General features: G+C 39.1%; 1 protein-coding gene across 7 annotated transcripts in view; it reads left to right on the top strand.

The window, feature by feature from the left end:
* LOC141437830 (oxysterol-binding protein-related protein 1) overlaps nt 1-20,586 on the top strand; it is a 43,814-nt gene that overhangs the window by 15,765 nt on the left and 7,463 nt on the right. For all 7 annotated transcript variants that reach the window (XM_074101354.1, XM_074101360.1, XM_074101356.1 and 4 more), the window contains 7 exons: nt 13,868-14,088; nt 14,946-15,061; nt 15,939-16,081; nt 16,980-17,180; nt 18,131-18,320; nt 19,252-19,365; nt 20,371-20,585. In XM_074101354.1, coding sequence (XP_073957455.1) covers nt 13,868-14,088; nt 14,946-15,061; nt 15,939-16,081; nt 16,980-17,180; nt 18,131-18,320; nt 19,252-19,365; nt 20,371-20,585 — 1,200 coding nt within the window. The remainder of the gene's footprint in view (nt 1-13,867; nt 14,089-14,945; nt 15,062-15,938; nt 16,082-16,979; nt 17,181-18,130; nt 18,321-19,251; nt 19,366-20,370; nt 20,586) is intronic.

Genomic DNA, 20,586 nt, shown 5'->3' with positions numbered 1-20,586 from the left:
ATTCCTACGCATATCGTGAAATGCCGCCATTTCATGAATTGGCTAAGGGACATCCGCCATATTATCTGAGTACTGCCTTTTCGCAAGTTAACGTTTGGCAACCTGTTTCATTTCGCAACTTTTCATTGCGCAAACTCTAAAACTAAATATTTCAGGATTTATTTCAGGGCCATCGTGTAGAACCCTTTAGGTTAGGTTAGTTTTAAAAAAAAACTAAAAAATTCACTGTTTCAGAAAAATTTAACGATTGGGAAATGAATAGTTGCGAAATGAAACAGGTTGCCAAACGTTATTCGCCGAAACGTTAGTAAACCGCATATTATCATCTAACTTCTTATACTTTTAGTAGTACTTAATATGACTGACTGATGGTATTAAATGTCTCATACCTACTGCCAACATTCATTCTCAGTCTCTACATCTGTCATTACCATTTAATGCATTATGCAATACTCAGGAATGCGTTGGAGATCTCTCACTAGAATTATTCATAAGAACTTAAACTACCAAGAGCGTTATTTTGTTCAGTTTCTTAAAACTACCGTGAAACACATATGAAAAAAAACCAGGTAACTCACGTCTTAAATCGAGTTTAGCTCGTCCTGTTTCGGGCTAATTCGCAGCCCTTCTTCCCGGAGCACCGAGACTCCAGATTAGCCCGAAAAATGTCGAGTTAAACTCGATTTAAGACCTGAGTTATCCGGTTTTATTTCATTAAATGTAACTTCTAATCCGGTTTTTCATAAAAAAAATACAAACCGACTAAGAAAACTGTATGTGTTGTCCTTGTCTAACACTAACAAGTGTTAATATCCAAGTGACAGATAAAGCAAAGGAATATTGTAGATTAACAGTGTTTATGAATACGCCCTCACAGGTTTACGTTTTAAAATAGGTACCAGACGAATTTTCTCAGAAAATGTATGTATATTATATAAGTGCAGAGCCTAGAAGACTAGTCTTCAATCAGTGTGTGTTCCTAGTGATGGGCTATGGCTCTGAGACGTGGGCCTTGACTTTTGGGGTCTTGGAAAGGTTCAGAGTCACGTGACGGGCTATGGAGAGAACTCCGCAAAACGGATATTCGCCGAAGTATTAAGTCATCGATATAGACTACTCATCAAAATCCAGCTCAAGCCCTTGGACCAAAAACGCTGAAATTTTTCAGTTTTCTGTGAAATATTAACAAGAACAAGCCACAGGCGCAAGCTAGTGCATTATTATGATGCCTTAACCTTTAACAGAAACTCAGTAATATTCCCATTTCTTGACGTAATGTAACTAAACGACCTCGGCGACAGACGGAGACTTGCGAGTGGGGCGAGTCTATGTTTACAGTGTGACTGTAGGTAAGTACTAAAACCCCCGTATGTTGGACTCACCACCTTGTCTCATTAAGCCGTTATCGTGCTCATCAAGGCAATCGCGGGCGCATTTCATGTGAAAGAAAGAAAAGAAAGAAAAAAAATACATATTGCCACCAAATACCCCTGGTGTTGCAGATGTTTATGGGCGGTGGTGATCTCTTACCATCAGGAGACCCACTTGCTCGTTTTCCATCCAGTCGAATAAAAAAAACACATTAAACATAATTTCATACAAAATCAAAGTTTATAATTGTGACAACAGGCGTCGGTGTCAGCATACTCCTACAGTGCGTACTGCCAGGTGCGGACTTAGTTAGATTTTGTATATTAACAAAAAATAATAATTATAGAATTATAACAATAAAACAGGCTAAAATTTAAAAGTCGAACCGTGGGTCAAGCTTAGTGCCTATAGTATATTTATTAATTTTGGGGATCTCGGAAACGACTCTAACGATTTTGACGTGCTATGTGGGGCTTTCGGGAGCGAACAATTAATCTATTTTGGGAAAATGCATGTTTTCTAATTGAAACGGTGTTTTGACAATGTACGTACAATACGATCGTTAATTTTGATAACTATGTCGTCAGCGTGGTGGTTGAACGGTATAGCGTTGGATTTGTTTACTGAAGGTCTAGAGTTCTAATTATTTTTTCACTTCTCATGCTCGTAAAGTTCGTGTTCATGCTGGATGTAGGCGACATAAGATCTTCTTCTAAGACCAAGGTAATCAGGTGTCAACAGCCACGAATCAAAAGAGTTTCTACATATATTTTTTATTTTTTTTTAGTTTATATGAAACTAAAAATTCATCAAATAAATCAATAAAACAAAAAAAAATACAATTATACAATAATACATGAAAAATAAAAGTTATATAGAAAGTGAACAATTGTTTTCTACTGTTGCTATTTAATTTCCTCGCAATCTAAGTGAAAAGCAGAGTGTAAAACTCGAGCATTGAACCTATTTTCCCCTCGACGCCTTGGGTAAAATGGCTCATTTTATGCTCTTGTTGTACAATCTACTATTCTTATACTTGTAACAGGTGATATGTTTTAATTGCACGAACAATGGCAAGGGAATGCAGATCTGGATATTTACACAGACCCTACTTTCTGCTCTATACAGACATCCATGCGTTCCTGAGGAAAAGTGTCTAGACAGGCAGACAGATTTGTAAATCTGTTTATTTGTTCGTTACCTCATCACGTCTAAACCGCTGAACCGATTTAGATGAATTTCGGTATAAATGATAATTTATTTATTTATTCAGACAACAAAGATCCATATTATTAGTGGTTTACTTATAAGTACAAGTACACGTGTATAAGTACAGGTATTTAGTTTAAGTCCCGGGAAAGGATATAGGATAGTTTTTGAAAAATTAAAAAAGTTTATTGGTTTAAATAATACATTGTCACAATAGAACAAGGTTGTGGCCACCTTTTAAGCAAAACAATGCTTGCCAGGGGACCCCGCTCTTCCACAAGGTATTATGGATATAAACCAATTATAAAATTATAAAAGTACACTTATCTTAATATTAGATAAGCATGCAGAGGATCCAATGTGTGTGTGTGTGTGTGTGTGTGTGTGTGTGTGTGTGTGTGTGTGTGTGTGTGTGTGTGTGTGCGCGTGAAAGTTAAGAAGTTTTTATCTCGGAAAATTGCATATCTTCCGCGGTATAGCGATAAACCTTCGATCACAGCGATAAACGAATTTTACGCGGACGGAGTCGCAGGTAACAGCTAGTGCACTAGCTACGGACAATAAATTTGATCCGAAGTCGTCTGTGGTACTTGCAAAGTACGGACGGACCCCTAAAACATAAATACCTACATGTTCCTTCCTTAAGTTACGTGCCATCAATTTAAATTACGACCTGCTATTAGAAATACCAATATTTTCCACAGCTTATTCGCAGCTGACTTGGTCGACCGACCATGAGCACTGAATATTTCCTTCCCCCTATTCGCCCGGAGGGAGGGGGAGGCTCAACAGATGACTAGATTACTCGCTTCCGTGTACCTGGTAACACCCCGTAAATATGTTATGTAATGTTTCAGACGACGCGGCTTTATATAGTTAGGTATACAGTGTTGTTTTGGGTGGGAGAGGTCTATGAATTATCGACATACTGTCAGCACCAGATGTTACATATGTATATGTTTATTGGAATGATACTCAATAGAGTCGTATGTAGCCTAGCGTTTCAGATCCTTTTCAGTCCTCTGTTTGAGTAGATGTTGAAAATAAACTGTACGATTTTTTTATTAGGTAGGTATAGGTATCCAACTCACTATGTTATTTTAGATTATCTTTCTTCGCAGTTTTTAGAGGATAGTTAATTTTAATTACATACGTAAGGGCACTTCTACTGCTATTATGCGGCTCACCCCACAGTGCGTACGAACATACTCGAAGTAAAGCCGCAAAATGTCTGCAGAAATTACGTGGTATTGTATTTCTTAGTTATGTAGGTAAATATAGCGTCAAACAAAACAAACCTCAAATCTAACTAAACTAATATCAGGATTTGCAACTCTACCCAATATTTTACGGCGTGACGTTCACAAATTCAAGGCACTCTGGGGACAAAAAAAATCGCATCTGAGTTTCAAGGTTGAGCACGGGCAGGGCTAGCAACGGATATCCGGGACGTTTGAGATGGCCGGAAGCCGGACATTGGCATTGTTTTTATTTTGACGTCTGGTCGAAGAAGACATCATTCTTTCTAGGATCTGTATATTTGTGAACGTCGAGCAACAACTTTATGTAGAAAGTTATGCAGGATGAAATACGATGTGTGATATAAATCTATTATTTCATATCTTTAAACGATCGTACCTTTAAAATTGTAGTATTAGCAGAGCCCTAAGTAAACAGTTTTTTTATTTTTTATTTTTATTCGATTGGATGGCAAACGAGCAGGTGGGTCTCCTGATGGTAAGAGATCACCACCGCCCATAGACACCTGCAACACCAGGGGGATTGCAGATGCGTTGCCAAACTAGAGGCCTAAGATGGGATACCTCAAGTGCCAGTAATTTCACCGGCTGTCTTACTCTCCACGCCGAAACACAACAGTGCAAGCACTGCTGCTTCACGGCAGGAAATGTGCACAGTGCGGGTCATTTTATATTGATGAATTGTGATCTTTTTTTAATTTTAAATTTTAATTGTGTTTTCATTATATATTCTTATACTGTGGCAGTAGCTGTCGATCTATTACGGTTCTTGAGATACAATCCTGTGACAGATAGACAGACGGACAGTGTAGTGTTATTAAGGCTCCGCTTGCCACCTTGTACGGAACCCTAAAAATACGACGAGTATTAGTTTCTTGGTATGTGACACACCACGTTTTACTTCACTTTTCTGGACAGTGTAAATCTCTTCATAACCTACTGAAAACAAATAAAAGAAGAAGAAAATACATACCTACCTACTATACGAGTACATTACGAATTTACAATATTACAAGTGTATCGATACACTTATTAACTTTGAACGATTTCCCAAGAGTAAATTTGCGAAAAAAATCTTGCCGTAACTCCCATGTGTGTGTGTGTACAATATTAAGATATATGTATATGGACAAAAACAAAAAAGCTAATGGCCAAAGCCAACCTTCAGGATTGAAGAGGTACTGAAAGAAGCAGACTCTATCACCTCAAGATCAAGTTGGGTCTAGCATCTAAACTATCACAAAATACCTACATTTATATCCATAATAATATAAGATTTCGCAATATTTTTCTATCTGACAACCCTGATCCCGGGTCAGTTCGGTCCCGGTGACCTTGGCCCAGCACTCCATCTTCACGCCAAGGGTATTCAGGGGAATGGATCAAAAAATCCATAATCTCACTCCCTTTTGTTAAGTTTTCGTGTGACGGAGGTAAAATGTGGGAAAGAATTTTTCGTTCACATTTCATTCTATATTTTTTCTACTCGTGAACTTCACAAACGAAAGCATAAAGGCCTTTTAGGCGCTCTATTTAGAGCTGAATCAAAAGTCTATTATCTATGGAACTTCGTCGGTATCCCGCAGGAACTTTTTTCTTTCCGGGGATGAAAAGTAAAAAAAATACCAAGAATTATAGCTTTGTATAGCTTTGTATTAGTGAAATAAATTTGAAAATAGCTTCGGAATAAGCTTTTACCAGCTTTTAACAGATATTTTTAGCTCACGTCAACCAAATTTCAAGTCTTCAAACGTAGCGTTTAAGATTTAGAGATATTATCTCAGTCCTATGAAAGAGCAACAACTACAGACACGCACTCCTTCTCAATCGATCGCATTTATAATATTAGGGCGCTAAGTATGTTTGCGAGACCGTTCCCAGCTGTGGCAGGCTGGCAGCTGTTGAACATTCCCTTTTCCTTTGTACCTAGGTAGGTATGGTGTTGATCCCGGGTGAGTGCCTACATCGATCCTTCCCTGGAGACCTTGACACAGCACTTTGCGAACCAAAGCCCGGGATGGAGTAGATTGAAAAATGTTAATTTCATTTTCCTCCATTGAGTTAGGCACAATAGATTGCCTTAGAAGCTGAGGTAAAGCAATTAGTATTTCTTTGCATAGAAAGATAAGATTACTTTGAAAAAGAAAATGTTGACATGCCGAATTTCACTTCAAGCGCACTATTGGAAATCGATAAAGCACGTCTAAATATACTTATTTTTGTTTGATTGCTACACTGCCAGTTAATTTTATGGGAGGCTAATGAAAGAGTGTTAAAAAACCGACCAAGGGCGAGTCGGACTCGCGCACGATGGTTTCCGTACCATATCTATTCAACATTCATTAGACATTAGCAAAAACGACAAAAAAATCACGTTTGTTGTATACATGGGATCCCCTTACATGAGAGAGAGAGAGAGAGAGAAAGAGAGAGAGAGAGAGAGAGAGAGAGTGAGAGAAACATTTATTTACACATATTCGATACACATAAAAATACATTAGATGGAGAGAACAAAAAAATAATAATAATAACATCGAATAGTATAAAGTGGACCCCACTCAGCATACTGTTACGGCAAGCCGCAACGCTGTTTTTCAGTGAGACCCATTTAAAAACTAAAACATATAAAAACATATAACAATAAACATATTTATTTTATTCTGATTTTTAGTATTTGTTGCTACGATTATCCAACTATCACGGTTCATGAGATACACCCTAGTGACAGACGGACGGACAGACGGACAGCGAAGACTTAGTAATAGGGTTTCCGTTTTTACCCTTTAGGTACGGAATCCTAAAAACTTGTAAGAAAGCTAATATTCCTTATTTAGACTGTGTCTAAAGTATAGTGAAATAAAACGGATAACTCACGTCTTTAATCTAGTTTAGCTGGATATATTTCAGACATAGTCTCTAGACTCGGTAGTCTTCTACACCGACCGGGGATCGAACCTGGAACCTTACGCTTCGTAATTAGGTACGTATTCTAGCCACTATAATATATATAGGCTATCTAGTCGTCCGTATCAGTGTCGCAATTTTGATGTATTAGACAAAACAAATACGTAGCGTTATTTTACCAGAACAAGTAATCCGAATAAACAAACAATGGTAAACATTGTGCGGAAACGTATATCGTGACCCACATCCTTAGTTCCTGAGGGAACGGGAATCTCATTGAGAGTCCTCTCTTTACTGACCTTGGAGAGCTCACGAGTTATATAGGAAGAGCTTGTTTTGTAGTAGGTAAGTAAAACATGGTAATTTTGGAGACGACCCAGATTATCCCATATAATTAAAAGCTAGTGTTTTTTAGCTATAACTAGTGTTTATCCGCAGTTTCACTTGCTTTAACCATGACATCATATTCATATGCATTTATTCATAAAATAAAAAAATGTAGGTACATGTCAAATATACATTTAAGTTGTAGTTGGAATTGTAATGATTGACGTAATAAAAAACATCGATATCTGTTGAAGAATAAGGAAGATACGAGATATAAGATCGACTTATTGTTATATTCATTTAGTATAAGTACTGCCAACGGTACAATGGCTCCGTAGAAAACATGCGGAATTTCATTGTAAGAGGAATTTGATCTGGTTGCCCTTGACTTAGTATGGAATGTGACCTTAACCGCCATATAACGCTTCCAGCATGTACTCGTGTATCATGACAGTGACATTATTTTAATATTCGCACTAGATTCTCATTAATTGACTGGTGAATGCGAAGTGCAAGCGAAAGTCTCAGTTTTAGCTGGGGCAAAATCATGGGCAATCATCATACAAAATAACAATGGTTCCTAATCTCTACAATACCTTGCCAGCCGTGTAGTGTGAATGACAAAAAAAGTGCGAGGGATACAATCTCAAAAAAATGTGACCTTTACACTTAAAAATTGTTCAAGTTGTGATGAATAAAATATCTGTTTCATCAGAATGTAGAAGAAGGAGGGTAACCGATAAAGCCAAGCGAATTAGCTCGTTGCAGTGGCAATGGGCAGGTCACAAAGCACGGAGAACAGATGGCCATTGAGGCCGAAAAGTTCACCAACGGATGTCCACCAACGAGGTGGATGGATGACTGCATTAAAGCCGTGGGTTAACGGTGGATGCAGGCTGCTTTCATTCAACTGAAGCTGCTGGGATTATATAGGGGAAGCCTAAGGATCATGATGATTTGATCAACTGCCAGCCAGGGTACAGACTTTAGTGATGCTTGAGGCCAAAAACGTCTCGGCTGTAACCGAAAGTGTTAAATGGAAATGAAGCGCGAATTAATTTGCTTTCGGCGTCTTTTAAGGCTCCCACCCAACAAACAAAGGAACTAATTTATCCACGCCCTGCGCGCCCTTTATTGAGGAGTCTAGACTCGAGACCGTATAGCCTAATGACGCTCGCGATTGCAATCAAATGACAGATTACGGATACAAAAACTGTCATTTGATTGCGATCGCGAGCGGCAGAAACGTTAGGCAATACGGCCTCTGAGAGGCCTCATTGTCTAGCACATTTGGTATCACAATACAAGATTGGTTTTTTGGAATCTTTTTGTATTTTTTATTTCAATTCCAAATTTTTACTTTTACGGTCATCCCGTAAAACCTAAATTGAAAATACAAACTGAAATATAGATGCACAGAAAAAACAGAAAAATAAGACCATCACTGGGAATCGAACCCAGGTCCTCGGTAATCCGTACCGCGTGCTATACCGCTACACCACTGATGGTCAACGGTACCGACACGAATTTCCCCTATGCACCTCATATCTCAGCTTGTTTGTTACTTACTTATCACAATACAATACAATACAATAACTCTTTATAGCACACCAATACAGTAAACAGTACAGAGAACACAAGTATATACATAGAGAATCACAATCATTTTCACCACTTCTTTCTGTTACACGGTATAAGATAAGGGTAGAAAGAGATAATGAATGCGATCGCTAACTTCAGCGTGTTAGACAATACAGTTACAGGCTTGGCAATCATTAATGATTGCCAATGATTTGTGGCATGTCCTAATTAGGCTGCGGCTCCACTGAGGCGGAGACCAGCGGAGCGGAGAGGAGACGTGTAGGTATCGACCAATCCCTACACATCTTAGGATAATGAGGCGGAGACGAGATGTGTATTCAACTAATATGATTGGATTGCCTCAGTGGAGTTTTGCCTCAGTGAATTTACGAACATTTCTAAAAATATTTGTTCTTTGGGAGTGATGTTTTGACTTTATTAATCCTTAGAAAAATATTACTCAATTTTTTCGTAATGGCTACGGAACCCTATCTTGGGCGTGTACGACACGCTCTTGGCCGGTTTTTAAGTTATATTTCCAACATTACACAATATCCGCCGGGTGCGTCCCATGTTATGTAACAAAACCGGCCAAGAGCGTGTCGGACACTTCCCAAATAGGGTTCCGTAGCCATTATGAAAAAAATAAGTAATATTTTTCTAAGGATTTCGTAATTTATACGGAATCTTCCAAGTTTAGGTATTATTTTATACCTTAGGCTGCTATTTACTCTTAAACTACTAATAATTCTCAAGCAAACTTAGCCGTTATAGTTTTCCTAGAAAGTTTGATAAACTTAGTTACTACCATTCTGATTTTTTTCAAATTTTTCCACCCACCGGTTTAGATTTTAGAGGGGGGGGACGCTCGATTTTAGTAAAATTTGCACTTTAAAGTTGAATATTTCGCAAACAAATCACTAAATCGAAAAATTGCAGCAACCCCGTTTCTTTTCCGTTGTATGATTAAATGAATGTTATATGTTTTGGTTGTTAGAGGTTGCGAATATTATACATATAATTTGATCGTTATACTCAAATGTATTTATGTACATAGCTCATTATACGTTATGAGAAATATAGCAAACGTATGTTATATTTAAAAAAATATAGAAAGTGAAGTTATAGGTACTTAATGAATATTATATTTTTGTTTTTATATATTCTATTACTTACCCTATCCGCCATTTGCTATCAATTCCCCAACATAGTCGCTGTAACAATAAATTCCCGTTTCCCGCGACTACGCGAGACCGTATTGATCGTTCCCGGCGACCTTGAACGCTTGGTCACCCTGCACATGCGAGGGTTACCAGCAACAAGTTCTGCTTCAAGTTTCTTAACTGGATGTGGTTTTGTGATTGAACGATGGAAACGGTTTACATCTAATATAATATATAAATATGGTTACTTAATGTCACGTTCGATAGAGAATACACACTGACATCTCGTAAGATAAGTATTTTGATTAAGGACTTACTCGTAGCTAAGGGACCTCACAATCACACCACATCCTTGTAAAAATTTGATATTAAATACGATAGCGAGAGATATGTTTTCATATTGTAAATGTTTCCTTTCTTTCTTTCTTTTTTTCATATACATGTAATTTTAATCTTTCGTATAATAGTTTATTTATAAAAGTTTAAGTGATTATAAATAATTAACAACACTAATGGTTCTAAAATTTTCCTTGTAAATTTGATATATTTACTACCATCCTGAATTTTTTCAAATTTTTCCACCCAACAGTTTCGATTTGGAGGCGGGGGGGACGATGCTCGATTTTAAAGAAAATTTGCGCTTTAAAGTTGAATATTTCACAAACAGATCACTGAATAGAAAAATTGTCTTAGCAACTCCCCAATGGTTTTTAAAGAACTATCCAATGATACCCCACACTATAGGGTTAGTCGAGAAAATAAAATATCACCCCCACTTTACGTCTGGGAGATACCCTAAAAAAAATCGTTTACTTTTTTTATTGTACCTACCACTTTGTCGGCGTGACTGATATGTATATTCATGCCAAATTACAGCTTTCTAGTACTAACGGTCTCTTAGATTACCCGCGGACAGAAAGACAGACGGACAGACATGGCGAAACTATAAGGGTTCTTAGTTGACTACAGAACCCTAAAAAAGATTAATCATAATTTAATCTTAGGTAATCGTGCCCAAAGAGCTGCATTAGCAATAATTAGCGCTGAAATTCTAGATCTTTCCTAGCCGTCACGTAAACAGTGAGCAAAGCACAATGTACTAAGATATTTTATTTTTAACCGACTTCAAAAAAGGTGAAGGTTCTACGTTTCACTGTTTGTATTTTTTTTTAATAAGTAATTATAAATGAAAAAGTTTCTGGAAATGTAAGTATGGAGTTATGAATGGAATCTTTTTTACAAGCTTTTATTTAGTTTCACCTGTCCCGTTGTCTGTCTGTCTGTCTGTAGTCAAATCTTGCAAGTAAAATTCGACCACCTTTCAGTAGTCGGGTTGACTTGAAATTTGGCATCACGAGACAATACAATAATCTAGTAGTGACATCCTGGTAGTCCAGCCAGGATCGTCTCCGCAGGACGGAACTCTTCAACGGTTAATAGCATCGACTTGAAATTTGGTATGCAAATATAGTTTGGGTGACAATGCAAGTACAGTCAACAATAAGTTCAGTCAGCAAAAAAGATTAAATTGGAATACAATTGAATGTCACAAAATGTTAAAATTGAACAAACAGATAGGACGGCGATCCATCTTTCCTTAAATAATAAAAATGTCATAAAACTACTCTTCGCTAAGCATTGCTAGGAAGCATGCTGCTGGAGAGGCCTTAGCCTGAGTCCTTGACCCAGTTGAAGTCCCGGACGTTAATCCCGCGTTTAATAATCCCAATATAATCCAGCGGCCGTGAAGTATCACGCAATAGCGGGATTTAAAGGCGTTATTCAAGAATGTGAAACAAATGAATCGTGTTTCAATTCGAACTTCGAATTCCGTTTTGGAAATTGAATTGGATTTAAAAATTTAAATTTAGAATGTTATTCTTTTGTGTTGGCCATACCTTAGAGCGCTTGCGTGGTACTTATAGGATTAAAAAAATAAATTACTATCCCCAGGTTAGGAATGATAATTCCACAGTTTGATGCTATGTAGGTACTTCACCCTGGGTTAGCAGTTACTTGTAGGTTATGTAGTTAATCCTGATCCGCACTATCCCGCTTTATATAATAATTTGTCTAGAATTGTAGGACCAAAGGCCGTATTGCCTAATGTTTCTGACTATCACGATCGCAATCAAATGACAGATTTCGCATACAAAAATTGACATTTGATTGTGATCGCGAGTGTTAGAAACGTTAGGAAATACAGCCTCGGCTTCGTACTGAATGTAAAATTATAGAAGAAATATGGCAATCAAATCTCGGGTAAAAGGGTATCCCGGTATTCCATCTTTACTTGCCATCAAGCGTGGTGATTGTAGTCCAACATGCCTTTTATGCACAGAAAAAACGATAAATTAAATACTTAATATTCATTAATTTAGGTACTAGGTACCTATATCTTGGGTATTGGGTAGGTATTTCCTACGGTACTTCTAATTTTTGTGGGCTCAGTCATTTCCATGGATGTAATTAAGCTTTCGAATATTTTGAGAAAGTGCTAATGTTATGATGGATTTAGAAATTATAAGACTACCGTTTTTATGAAATATTAGAAAGAGTTCCACCCGTGAAAGTTGCACAAAAATGAGAAATATCCATTTTCAACCGACTTCAAAAAAGGAAGAGGTTCTCAATTCGTGTAGGTACTGTATGTTTTTTTTGTATGTTTATTACGCTATAACTCCGCCACTTGTGGGCCGAATTTCAAAATATATTTGTTTTGTTCTAAAGGACATACTTCTGAGGTGGTCACATTGTCACGAAATCCGGATCTGATGATGAGATCTTTAATAGCGATTTTGGAATTTTTAACATCAAGTCAAATATTTACATTCAGAAAGTATCATTTGGTGAACTGGACCTGATGAAGAACCGTACCGGTACTCTATTAAGTATAGTAAAATAATATAACTATGCCGTGTTTGGGCTTAATGGAATCGCTGTGAAATGCACTTTGGCTACAAATCACTACAAACCATAAAATAATTTTCTACTAGTTTGAAGTCGGTGACTCAGCACGAGCCAGCAGGAGTGATTGAAGCCCAATATATAGTAAGTAGGTGAGGTAGACGACTATAGGTCCACTCCTACTGGCTCGTGCTGAGGCACCGATTTCAAACTTTAGACTTTAGATAATTATTTTCAAGGTTTTTGTAGTCGGTTTCATTTTTTGTTAAAAAAAAAACATATATTCTTTCTCACTGTAGCACACAAAATTCATGGTCGCTGGAGCAAAAAAGTCCCCGTGAAATTCTCGCCCACATAACTGCGAGTATACCAACATAATAAGGGTAGTTCATGATGTACAGTTGCCCGAGCCGCGTGGGTGCACTTGGCCTAAATGCCGAGCTCGGCCGTCGGGCTTCGTATTATGTACCAAGCTTTATCCACATATTGTAAGATATAGCCCTTTGAGTTGGGTACGTTTCATAAGTAGCATTATAAAGCTTCACTTTTGTGTCCAATAAATTCGAGTTGAGTTTTGGTTACGAGTTCTTGGTATATTCACGCTTCCATAAGTAAAGAGTGTTAATCTAACGGGAGCACCACCCACGCTAAGCTTTTGCATCTCCTTCTTTACAATTACATAGTTGAAAACAAAGTCATTTTCCGCTTCTTGTCTGTACGTGTGTTAGATTTTGTATTCCTACTATTGTGAGAGACGTATATATGTATATAGACGAAGATGATGATGAGATCCTTTGAACTGCACAATGGATTTTAATTCTGATCTAATCAATAGATAAATTGATTCAAGAGAAAAGTTTCCGTATACATAATTTACTGTATTATTTTTTGCATCGTTTGGAACGGTGAAGGTCCTAGTAAGATACTGTCTACAACAGAAATCTTTTTTTTATTTTATTCGACTGGATGGCGAACGAGCAAGTGGGTCTCCTGATGGTAAGATATCACCACCGCCCATAAAAATCTGCAACACCAGGGGTATTTCAGATGCGTTGCCAACCTAGAGGCCTAAGATGGGATACCTCAAGTGCCAGTAATCTTAAACAATCTTAACCAACTCAAATATCTCTATCTCTTTGTCCCCAGGACTACACTCCCAGTGGCCCAGTTCAGTCGCGGCGACTTTTCTCTCTGGTCTGTCCTGAAGAACTGCGTTGGCAAGGAGCTCTCCAAGATTACGATGCCGGTGGTGTTCAACGAACCGCTGTCCTTCCTCCAGCGGATGCTGGAGTATCTGGAGTATGCTCATCTGCTCCGCATGGCCTCGGAACAGACGGATCCGGTGGCACGCATGGAGTACATAGCAGGTGGGAAGTGATTAAGTTTATGGCTAATGGGTTTGAGAGCAGGTGGAAAATGATTTCGTTTATGGCTAGTGGGTTTAAAAGTAGGTCGGAAGTGTTTATATTTATGGATATCGGGCTCACTAGCATAGTAGAAAATCATTACTTTTACGGGGTTCAATACGTGTAGGAGGTATTTATTTTATTATTTCAATACATCTGCTAAATTTTAAGTCTATAGCTCCATTGGTTTGGGTTGTGCGATTTCTGACCGTCAGTTAATCAGCCACGTTACTCTTATTAGGGATAAATACTTAGAATTCATAAGTATACCAACAGTACCGCTACACCATAAATTGTAATCTAGAAACGGCAAGTTTATTCAAATATGGAAAATAAGTATCTGTTTAAAAATTTCATTTTTAATTCAAACTTTTTGGCTGACTGTACTTTTTGTTGGCTGTACTGGCATTGTCATCTAAACTACATATCCGTACCAAATTTCAAGTCGGTACTATTAACCATTGAGAAGTTCCCTCCTGCGGAGACGATCTTGGCAGGACCACCAGGATGTTACTACCAGATTATTCTATTGTCACCAAATTTACATAAGTACTTATGCCATATTTAAAGTCAATCAGACTTCTGGAAGTGCTGGAACTGCTGGACTGCTGGTGGGTCAAATTTAGCTTCCAAGATTTGACCCAAACAAACAAACAAATAAATAAATAAACAGGGCAAGCTAAAGAAAAGCTTATAACAATTACCAAAACCTCTTTCCGGATAAATTTTGTCCTCGAAATTGGATTCTAGGTAACGTAAGGAATCTATAGGATGCCTAAATCGAAAAACACTTTTCTAAAAGAGTCCATTATTTGCAGCTTTTGCAGTGAGCGCTCTGGCTTCAAACTGGGAGCGTCTGGGGAAACCCTTCAATCCACTCCTCGGAGAAACTTACGAATTAGAACGTCCTGAATTCAGAGCAGTTTGCGAGCAGGTTTGTCGTTCAAATACTTAGTTATTACTTTTAGTAGAAAGACTGTCTTTTGAAGCTAAAGCTGTGCCGTAGCCAAGTAATTTTTTACCACATATTTCCTGACATTCTTACTAAGGGGTGTGATACATGATCAACTTTAATGAGTGACATGTGACCACTTTGAATAATTAAAAAATGTTATATTTAAGTAGCTTGGAATTTGCTTTGTTATGATGGCATTAAAAGCCAGCATACAATTTTATTATTGAAATCAAACTGTGACTTTAGCTAAACAGAAACGATAAAATATTGATAATCACAAGCGGTTACTCTCCCCATGTTTTTAGATCATCGTTTTTCAGTATGGAACTATAGATTTCCTGCTCCTGCATCGAAAACAATCTTAACAACTTAATAATGACCTGATGGCCAAGTGGGTAAAGAACCTGAGGGTCTATTGCGTAACGTTTCTGGCGCTCACGATCACAATCAAATGACAGTTTTCGCATACAAAAACTCTAAACCCTGCAAACTCTAAACTCTGTGATCGTGACTGTCAGAAACTCTAGACAATACAACAATACCGGCTTCTGACTACGAAGTTTGAGGTCCCGGGATCGATTCCCGGCCGGGCCATATTTGTGCGAATAATACTAGTGTTTGTTCTCGGATCTTGGATGTTTAATACGTATTTAAGTATGTATTTGTCTAACACTGACCAGCAGAAAATCTGGCCCGCAAATGTATGGCCAAATTTTGTGCCGGTGAGTATATATAAGTATGTTTATCCGTTGCCTAGTATTCATAGTAGAAGCTTTGCTTAGTTTGGGACTAGCTAGATCAATTGGTATCAAGTGTCCCATGATATTGATTATCTTTATAACTGTCCCCCCATCAGGTATCCCACCATCCCCCAGTGTCTGCTTTCCACGCTGACAGCCCTCACTTCGTGTTCCACGGCTCTGTGCATCCCAAACTCAAGTTCTGTGGCAAGAGTGTCGAGATCCAGCCCAAGGGGCACGTCACCGTGGAGTTACCCAGGTAAGTTGTACTTACCGACCCCTTATGAACCCCGGAGTCGCAAACCACGCTGACAACTGATCTTAACACGAAACTGACCCTTAAGCTGCGTTTCCACCTAAAATGTGTGAGGATGTGTTCCGAGGAATGTGTTTTTCATCAACCAATAGAAACGCTTAATTTACTCATCCTCAAACAGGAAACAGCTAAGCGGAGCGAATGAAGTGTTTCTATTGGTTGATGAAAAATACTGTCTTAGGCTCCGGTTCCACCAGAGATGCACAGAGAGAGAGAGAGAGAGAGAGATGTGCGATGATGCGTTGAGAGGAATATGACATAGTCTTCGCAACACATCCTCGCACATCTCTGGTGGAAATGGAGCCTAAGACAATCGAGTACTGAGTATTGGCCCAGTAATTGCCATGTTTAATTTAATTTTATCTATTGGTCATTAGCGTGCTAGGCACTATTACATTTACTTTACCGCCAAAACCAATTTTCAAGTCATCTGGTAATCAATGTCCTCTTTCCTCAAAATTAAGAGAATACAACTCTAATAGGTACTACGGCCCTGAATACAACTTTGTTTCATTTGGGGGTTGAGCCTTAGTTCTGTGGGGGCCAACCGCAAAAAATATTTTGAAAGAATTTTCCATAAGTCTTTCGGATACCACAGGGGACCAAAGAGCTGGCAGCTTCTTCGCACAACGTATCAGCACTGCTATAGGAGCAGCGAGGAAATGCTGCCAGCATCTTTGGGTCCATGCCGCAGGGGGATACTTTTTTTTTCTAGTTATAGTTTAGTTATTAGTTTTTTTACCTTTTATTAATATTTTTAAATTAGTCTAATTTTAATTATTGTGTTGGCAATAAATAGTAATCAATCAGAGAGAAAATGAAATTTTAAAATACTATTTAGGTGGGGTGAAGCATACACCTGGACAAACGTCAACTGCTGCGTCCACAACGTGATCGTGGGCAAGCTGTGGATCGAGCAGTACGGGGCGATGGAGGTGACCTGCCACGGCGGCGCCGGTCTGAAGGCCAACCTGGCTTTCAAGCCAGCTGGTTTCAACAACCGGGACTTGCACCGCGTTGATGGATTCATTACTGATCAGAAGTAAGTTGGGTCTACGGAAGAAATTAGTTTTGTTCTTTTTGTGAAACAGAAGAGTTAGAAAGTCCTGTTATCGGCTAATTTCACGTGTATTAAAGAGATGTATAATAAAGAGTTTTAATACAAAATCCCGTTTTCATCTGAATAACTAGATATCTATTCTTTTTCGTCCTTGTCCCCGTCACTCCGTCTTGCAATGTAATTGGTCACCTTTACTATTTGGATGAAGACCAAAAAAATGCACATCTTTACGCAGGTAGTTAGAATTACTATTAACTTTTTCCATTGTGACACGAAAACTAATCATACATTTTTAAGGATAATTTTCGTGTCACAATGGAAAAATTTAATACCTAAGTAGTAATTTTAACTACCTCCGTTAAAGTAAGCAACTTCTTGGTCTACACTCATTTAGGTTTCCACGACTTACTATTGCGCTGTTAAATAATACCTACGTGAGCCGAGCGAGCGAAGCAAGCGCGCCGCAGCAGCTCCCGGCGAATCGCCGGAGGATCAAATTAATTTTGGAAATAATTTAGCCTCTATCAGCACTAATGATTGTGAGGTGTTTTTTTACATTATATCTAAGCAAACAAGCTAGTGCTTATCGGTATATCATAACATCATATAACCTCACGGGTTCATATACTTAACTATTGTGCCATGGCTCGCACATGATTTATCTGGATCGTGTCGATTGATTTGGAATGCAGTGATATCTATCTCACGCGCGATCGATCCAGATAAGCCACGCCGCCATCTCAGTACCTTAGAGATATTCTAGTATATAAGCTAGCATGTACGTTCATAATGTATGGAGAGAGTTCTGGTCAGTGGTAGGTAGTTCGAGAGATCAGTAAACGAGTCCAAGTAACCCGAACAAGATCTATTCACTCTCCCCCACTAATTTTTCCCCTAAAACTAAAATAACCACCGGCAACCATTCCTTCCAGCAAGAAGAAGCTCCGTTTCCTCTACGGCAAATGGACGGAGTTCATAAAGGTGTGCAGCGCGCAGGCGCACGAGCAGTGGGCGCGCGAGCGCGGCGAGGAGACCGCGACGCCCGCGCACACGCCCAAGAGAGTGCTGGCCAAGCTGAACAGCTTCAAAGTGGGCGCGCTGCGGTCCATGTCCATACAGGATGTGAGTTCATATTTCTACGGGTAGAATTAGTTTTTACTTTTTGCTGAGGGGGTAATAGTACATTGTGTTATAAGGGCGTTAAGTGAGGAATTACGAACGAGATTTCTATTAGAAGCCCGAAGTAGAAGACAGTCGATGTTCGTAATTCCAGTATAGGTACCGCTCGTGCGACGTTCAATGTTTTTGCGAGTAAATTGTTTATTTGTGAAAGAATAAATGTTTTTTTTACGAAAATGGCCGATACTAAGTAGGCTGCGCGCTCTCGAACAGCGCCAGCAATCTCCATTCAGTGCTAATCGTTCATGTCGTGCGCAGTAGCAGAGCGCGCAGCAGTATTAATACGCGCAATGACTCATTTACCGACCTTGGGTTTCATGGCAAGAACAAAAGACGAGGGTTTTATTTGGGGGGGTTGCATGTTACGACACTCTTTACGAGCAAGTGTGATGAAAAAGCCATTTGAGGCTAACAGCAACAGACCGTCCGAAAAACAAAAAGTTTTTCCCAGCTCTATCCAAATCACAGAAACAAATTTGGCGACCGCATTAGGTGAACGAATTAGTGTAAGTCCAGGCTGAATTTCAGCCAGGAATGCGGGAGGAATGTGTTTTTTCATCATGAACCAATAGGAACCCTTCATTTAACTCGCCTCGCTGTTCCAGAGCGGTGCCGTGCGAGGATAGGGAAATTAAGCGTTTCTATTGGTCCATGAAAAATAAATTTCTCGCTACACAACCTCGCACATCTCTGGTGGCTGCAATCTCTTTTGTTACATCTTTCTGTTAAAATATGTTGCCTGAAAGAGGTCACTTCGAAACGATAAGGTCAAGCTTAAATCGTCATTTTCTCTCTATGATATCATATGATTGATTATTTATGTGGTGTTCAATAAAGGTTTATTTTATAAAGACCGAATATTCAAATGTTCCAGCCTGAGGAGCCGGAATCTGATGAGGTCCCGAAGCCGGATGACACGTACAATATAGATATACCGGGGTCGACGACTCTATGGGAAGCACGGTCTAGGCCCACCAACAGTGCTCAGGTATATACACTTTTTACGACCTTTCATAGATTCGAGAGATACGATAGCAAGAAGAGAAGAGCTTAAGGGGCTGTTTCACCATCCATTGATTAGCGTTAACCGACGGTTAAATCTCATGCCGTCTCCGTCTATTCGAACAAAACAAATAGAGACGGCATCACACCTAACGGCCAGTTAACACTAATCAATGGATAGTGAAACAGCCCCTAAGCGTAAAGCCGAGTACTTGCAAGAAAAATCGTGCAAGTTGCATTACATTGCGAGGCCGTAAAGCCAAAGAGTTTGTAGCGGTCTATCGAGCGACGCAATGTGCCCGAAGCAACTTGCACGATATTTCTTGCAAGTCTAAACTCGGCTTAAGGGCTGCACGAACAGTTACCAGCACCAATATCTGACATAACAAGCGTGCATAAATATCTGATACGACTCTATTTCTGGGGCCGATGGGACGTGGCAGATATTTTTGCACGCTCCGCTCCGCGACCCGAAGCAATCACTGCACTTTTTCGGCCTATTGTACTCGTATGTGTGTTGTAGCAAAGTCGAATGGCTTTATCCCCGAACATTCATCTGCGTATATCCTTACCGCACGTCTGTGCCATTTACCTAGCCCGGCTCTTTTAATGTGTATAACAACGCTACCAACCAAACAACTCAAACTATTTGCTTATTTCCAAGCAACTAAGATTTCAATAGAGTTGTGTCGTTAACTACCTAAATCGTCTTAGCAATTTGTCAGCACCTACAATCAGAGAAAAAAGAATAGGTACCTAGTCACTGAACTGATTTTTAAGATCACAGACAAGTTAAATTGTTACCTACCATGGAATTAGATTTCTTCTTGAAAAGCCGTTTATTGCTGTAAAAAGGCAGTACGTAGTAGAAACGTTGGGAATGGCTTTTTATTAGGGTTCCGTAGCCAAAATGGCAAAATTGTTCTTAGCAGTAGGTTGATGCAGAATAAAAAAAAGAGTTACCAAATTAATTTCTCCATTCCTTTTCCAGTATTACCAGTTCACCGAATTCGCAATGTCCTTGAACGAGCTAGAGCGTGATATGAAGGGCCAACTGTGCCCCACGGACAGTCGGCTGCGACCTGATGTCAGGCTGTTAGAGCAGGGAGACATCGACGCTGCTGCTGCCGAGAAGACTAGGCTGGAAGATAAGCAGAGGACGGCTAGGAAGGCGCTCAAAAAGTCGCCAGACGGGTGGCAGCCCAGG

Source organism: Choristoneura fumiferana, chromosome 18, assembly GCF_025370935.1.
Source record: "Choristoneura fumiferana chromosome 18, NRCan_CFum_1, whole genome shotgun sequence".
Classification (NCBI taxonomy): domain Eukaryota; kingdom Metazoa; phylum Arthropoda; class Insecta; order Lepidoptera; family Tortricidae; genus Choristoneura; species Choristoneura fumiferana.
Note: the sequence above shows the minus strand (reverse complement) of the source record. Positions and strands in the feature narration are given on the sequence as shown.